The sequence below is a fragment of the Oratosquilla oratoria genome, chromosome 5, assembly GCF_046742065.1.
Source record: "Oratosquilla oratoria isolate Oo_2021 chromosome 5, ASM4674206v1, whole genome shotgun sequence".
NCBI lineage: Eukaryota > Metazoa > Arthropoda > Malacostraca > Stomatopoda > Squillidae > Oratosquilla > Oratosquilla oratoria.
Genome location: NC_134781.1, coordinates 25664225 through 25670224, shown reverse-complemented (window position 1 = coordinate 25670224; position 6000 = coordinate 25664225). Strand labels below are relative to the sequence as shown.

The window sequence follows — 6000 nt, the reverse complement described above, 5'->3', positions numbered from 1 at the left end:
CTCACGTTACCTCGATTATAACCCAGGTTATAGCTATTCATTCAGCAAAACTGGTGAGGAATGTAATGATATACTATAATATAAGGCTGTATAAACAGTTTCTAACAGTTGATGTACTGGAAGAGGCTGTTAAGCCTGTACATCCAGCTCGGAATGATTAATTAACTAGATTTGTGATTACACTGGTGGTGGTGGTGGCTATATTATAAATAATTTTACTATAATCTATTTTAGCTCTATAATTATAAAATAAATCTTGATCCCTCCATACCTTATCTATATTGTTTTCAAATTTCCAAATAGACTGTGAGTCAACAACAAATTGTGGCAGCATGTTCCAATTGTTAATCACTCTATTACAAAATGAATTCTTTCTGTTTTCCAGTCTGAAACAATTAGTATATTCCCTTCTTTGCACCGTAATTCAATACATAAGTACTCACTGTATTGTTGCTCCATAATTACCTCTGTAAAAGATAAATCCCTTCTCACATACATCAACAGCCCTCTGCCTTCCGGTGCATTTATAACATTTCTCTCAATAATCTCATATCCATCAATATCATATTCAACCAACAATCTTTCAAATTCATATTTTTTGGCTTTAATTCTTGTAATGCAATTATAGAAGGCTTTTTTGATGCTTCCTCCAATCTCAATTTTAACTCACTTATCTTGAGAGAATACATCCACATTGCTGAATAATATCTTAAACTTATTTACACTTACATACCCATCACCATCAGTCTTTTTTCTTTGTCCTGGATTCCCCCAACTTACTGATTCTCTATTCCTTCCACTTTCCTGATTTTCTTTATCATTAATTTCTCTGACGGGCCCTTCACCCGATAAATGTAGTTTCCCGAGAGATCTTCTGCTTCCGTCTTCTTAGCCTCTGCCACTAATTCCCATGTCCTTTCTCTGTGACCTCGTTAAATCATGTTGAATTCGAATTTCCTTGAAGGCCTCTTTACCTCTGAGCTTCTTTGTCTCCTACTTTCCCAATCTTGAAATTCTCCTCATATCTCCTTCTGGTATATTAACTCCCATGACATTCTGGACTAGTTTTAACACATACTTTTGATCCTCATCACATCTCACGTTCCACTCCACATTATTGCTTTCAGGTACGCCATGGATGATCAAGTCATTCCTACGAGCCTCCCCGTCCCTTATTTCCATCATATTCTCCTCTTGTTTCATCCTCAGTTCTTTTTGCAACTTATTGTCCTGATCAGTCATCTCCCTTTTTAACTGTTCCAGCTCCTGTTTGAAATCATTCTCACCTTTGCTTTCCAATTCTGTATGACCTTTGGCTGTTGCTAGTATGTTCTCCACCTTACCCTCAATGGACACCATCTTAGCTTCTGCAGTCCTCACCACCATTGATTCATTACGGGAGGCCTAAAAAAAACTAGGGCTGACTTTTACACAAGGTACAATTTTCCCCCCAGAAATAAAAGGTCGATTTTCAAACAAAGTCGACTAGTACTTGAGGATATACAATATTATTGATATCATTATCACATGATCATATTAGTGTATTGCAGAACTGGGCGCGTTCTTATATGCGTTCCTCTTTAGTTTGGCCTCAGTTAGCGCTCCCAAACTATTAAAGCTTAAGGGACAGGTCCATATCGAAATAAAAGTCCGGTAGGTCACATACTATACCAAAGAAAAATTTCGTAGGCCACATACCGGCACCTACTGGGGCAGACTGGGATGTTAAAGTGGCCCGGACATTTTTCACTCCGAGCAGCCCCGTGATCTCGAGGAGGTGAGTGGCACAAAAGAAGCGGCCCACAGGGCATTGCCCAAAATGCCCTAATGGCCAGTCTGCCCCTGAGCACCTATATTGCTTTAATAGTTTGGGAACGCTAACCCCGGCCAAACTAAAGCGGAACGCACCGAGGAACGCGCCCAGCTCTGGTGTATGGACATCATGACCATCACTGTTATGCTACTTCCATAAAGGGGAAAAGAGTAAGCACTGAAGAAATACAATAAATTATATTTTTCTGATGCCACATTATGAAGCCCGTCTCTTGCTTTGCCCTCAGGTGTACCATGGCGACTAGAGTACCCCAGAGCGACACGACAGAACCTTTAGCGATGGCGGAGATGGAGATGTGGAAGAGTGACAACGAGGAGGAGGAGGAGATTGAAAGTCAGAAGGAGAAGAACAAAATTAAACTGAAGAAGGAACTGGGCCTATTAGAGGGTGTGGCCATCATCCTTGGTATTATCATTGGCTCAGGTAAGGTCTTTGTTTCCTTCGTTCTTAGATACCATCATATGGGTGGATCGTTAAGTCTTGTCCTGAGTTGTGGTGAATATTTCTGCTGTCCAGGGACGATAACAGGTACCTGTACCTGTGGTAGTCCTGCAAGATGGACAGCAAAGATAAGTCTCCCTGCTACCCTTTTTCTACATACATACATATACATATACCAAAGGCTTTTTCCCCCTACATGGGGGGTAGCCAAAAAGAAAAAGGCATAGAAACCACTCCCACCCATTCCATTTCCTATATATTCCACTCCCCTCCACCCTCCTCCCTCCCTCTTATCTTGGCACCTCCTGGATGACAGGTCATCCCTGCATCCTGTCCACTGCCCTGGGTCAGAAGCAGTGTCGCAAGACACAGCACATCCACAGCAAGGCCGCTTCATAAATTTGGTGACCCCCCTCTCTGTCCCCTCATGCAGAAAAGGAAAAGCCAGGGAGAAATCCCTTCGGGCTGCATCAAATTTTTTTCTCATACATACTTCCTCACCCCCCCATTCCCCACCCCCTTCCCCTCATGCATCACAGCATCATCTATACACAACCCCTCTCCATTCACCCCTATCTTCTGTCCTCTCCCGTCCTTCTTCCACAGACATTCCTCTCTTTTGTAATTCCTTTCACCTCATCCATCCATCTCATCCTAGGATGCCCCCTCATATTCACTCCTTCCACCTCTACCTTCCACACTTCTTTTACTAATCTTTCTTCAGTCATTCTTTCCATGTGTCCAAACCATCCTAATACTCTTTCATCAACCCTATCTCCCGGCTCCCTTTCCACCCCTGTTCTCCTCACCTCCTCATTTCTCACTCTATCCAGCCTAGTAACCCCTATCATACTTCTCAGACATTTCATCTCAAACACATTCAAACTCTTTCTCTCTTCCTCTCTCATGTTCCATGTTTCTGCCCCGTACAATGCTGTTGGCACAATCACTCCTTCATATAACCTCCTCTTAGCATCCATTCCCAGATGTCTATTTCTCATTACACTTTTCAATCCACCAAGGCATTTACTCGCTTCTCTCAATCTACATTCTACCTCCACCCCCATTCCTCCCTTTCCTGCCACATTCACACCCAAGTATCTAAAACTATCCACTTCCTCCAGTCTTTCACCCTTAATGCTCACTTCCAGCCTGCTGTCACTCTCTTCCCTTGTACATCTCATCACCTTACTTTTACCCACATTTATCTTCAGCTTCCTTCTTTCACACACCTTCTCAAACTCTGTCACTAACTTCCTCAATCCCTCCTCTGATCCTGCTACAAGAGCAGTGTCGTCAGCAAACAACAACTGGCTCACCTCCCACTTTTCTCCATTTTCTTTAATCATCTCCAACCCCTGACCCACTACCCTTGCATTCACCTCTTGCACCACCCACCCATGTAAAGATTGAACAGCCAGGGTGACATAACACATCCCTGACGAAGTTCCACCTTTACCTCAAACCATTCACTCTCTCCATTTCTAATCCTAACACAAGCTCTACTACTCTCGTAAAAACTCTTGACTGCTCTTAACAGCTTTCCTCCTATCCCATATATCTGCAGTACCTCCCACAGTGCCTTCCTGTCTACCCTGTCATAAACCTTTTCCAGATTCATAAAAGCCCCAAAAAACATCCTTACCTTTTCCTATAGCTTTCTCACATATCTGTCTTACCACAAAAATCTGATCTACACAACCCCTACCTGTCCTAAACCCACACTGTTCCTCACCAACTACTCCCTCTATTCCTCTCCTAATCCTCTCAGTCAAGACCCTCCCATAAGCCTTCCCAACTACACTTAACAAGCTGATCCCTCTTTAACTACTACACTCACACTTGTCCCCCTTTCCCTTGTAAAGCAGAACTATATAGGCACTCCTCCAGTCCTCCGGCACTCTACCCTCCCTTAAACAAACATTAAATATCCTTACCAGCCAGTCCACCATAACTGTACCTCCTTTCTTCAGACATTCTGCATGGCATCCATCCAGACCAGGTGCCTTACCTGCTCTCATCATCATAACAGCTGCTTTCACTTCATCCTTCCCTATTTCTCCTCCATTTTCCTCACTCATCACTCTCATTTTCTTAGCGCTTCCCACTGCAACTACCTTTCCCTCCCTATCCTCCTTCACATTTAGCAACTCCCTAAAATACTCTGCCCACCTTCCTCTCACTGCCTTCTCTTCCATTATCATCTCTCCATCTGCACCTTTTACCTTTTCTTCTCTACTTGATTTGCCTCCTTTTTCTCTTTTAATTTCCTTCCAAAACATCTTTTTATTGCTTTCAAAATTTTCTGTCATACTCTTACCCCATTTCACATCTGCTCTCCTCTTTGCTTCCTTTATCTTATGCTCAACTTCCCTTATCTATACTTTGTACCTCTCATACGATTCCCTCATCCTAATTTGCAGCCAGTCTATGAATGCCTGCTTCTTCTCTTCTACACATTTCTTTGCTTCCTCGTCCCACCACTCGCTACCCTTCCTTCTATTTCCTCCCGCCCTCCTTGTTCTACACACCATCTTAGCACACCTTATGACTCCCTCCTTGAACCATCCCCATTCCTCCTCCATTCCTAGTTCTACTTTATCCTTTACTCCCTCCCACCCCTCTTTCAGCTTCTTATACTCTCCTCTTTTTCCTCATTTAAGCAGTTTACTCTAAGTACCTCCCTACCTTCTGCCCTTTTCCTCTTTCTCCACCTATTCTCCACTCTCAATTTACCTTCCACCAAAAAATTATCTGATATTCCCCCACTCCCTTCCCTTAGAACATGCCTTAACTCTTCCTACCATACTCCTGGTCACCACTATATAGTCCATTAAAGCTCTATCTGCCACCCTTCCATCCACCACCCTCTCCCATGTGTACTTATGCTTGACTTTCTTCCTAAACACTGTATTTTCTATCAACACTCTTTCAAGACACATCTCCACCATCATTTCTCCACTATGATTTTTACCTGGAACTCCATACTTCCCAATCATTCCGTCTATTGGTTCATTTCCTACCCTAGCATTAAGGTCTCCCAATACAACTACATTGACATTTCTCCCTAAATCCCTCTATGCACTCATTTATATCTACCCAAAAAGCCTCCCTTTCCTCTATGCTCTTCTCACTACCAGGTCCATACACACTTACAATAACCCACATCTCCCTTCCCAGCTTCACCTTCATCCGCATCAACCTTGATGAAACCTCCTTCCACTCCACTACCTGCTTACTTATCTCTTCACTTACTAGTATAGCCACCCCTTCTCTCCCTCATCCCCTCTTCACTCCTGAGTACTTCCCAGCTACACTCCCAAACTCACAGTTGCCGTTTCCTTTCATTTTAGTTTCACTCAAAGCCAGCACATCCATCTTTCTTTTCACAAACATACCTATCTCTTCCCTTTTACTCTCATCTGTACCACATCCATACACATTAAAAAACACAAACCTTAGGGTACTGGTTGGAAAACTCCCAGACCCTCTTATGCCATTTCTTCTTATTTTAGGAATGTCCCCTTTTGGGGCTACAGGTAGTAGGACTCCTAATCCCATCCCCGTCTCATTTTTTGTCGCCTTTTACAACTCAAGTGGAAAGACTTGGTGGTAGCATTCACTTCCCCCACCACAGGGTCGGCGAAAACAGGAAATGAATATTCAGAGAAATGGTACAGGACAGTAACAAGGGGTTGGGGGACAGCATAACGGAGGGACAGTCG

General features: G+C 43.2%; 1 protein-coding gene across 2 annotated transcripts in view; it reads left to right on the top strand.

The window, feature by feature from the left end:
- The window catches only part of gb (solute carrier family 7 member genderblind), a 135782-nt gene that overhangs the window by 95869 nt on the left and 33913 nt on the right, over positions 1-6000 (top strand). For both annotated transcript variants that reach the window (XM_076185072.1, XM_076185073.1), the window contains one exon: positions 2061-2257. In XM_076185072.1, coding sequence (XP_076041187.1) covers positions 2068-2257 — 190 coding nt within the window. In that variant the 5' untranslated portion in view covers positions 2061-2067. Of the gene's footprint in view, positions 1-2060; positions 2258-6000 lie in introns of those variants that run through there.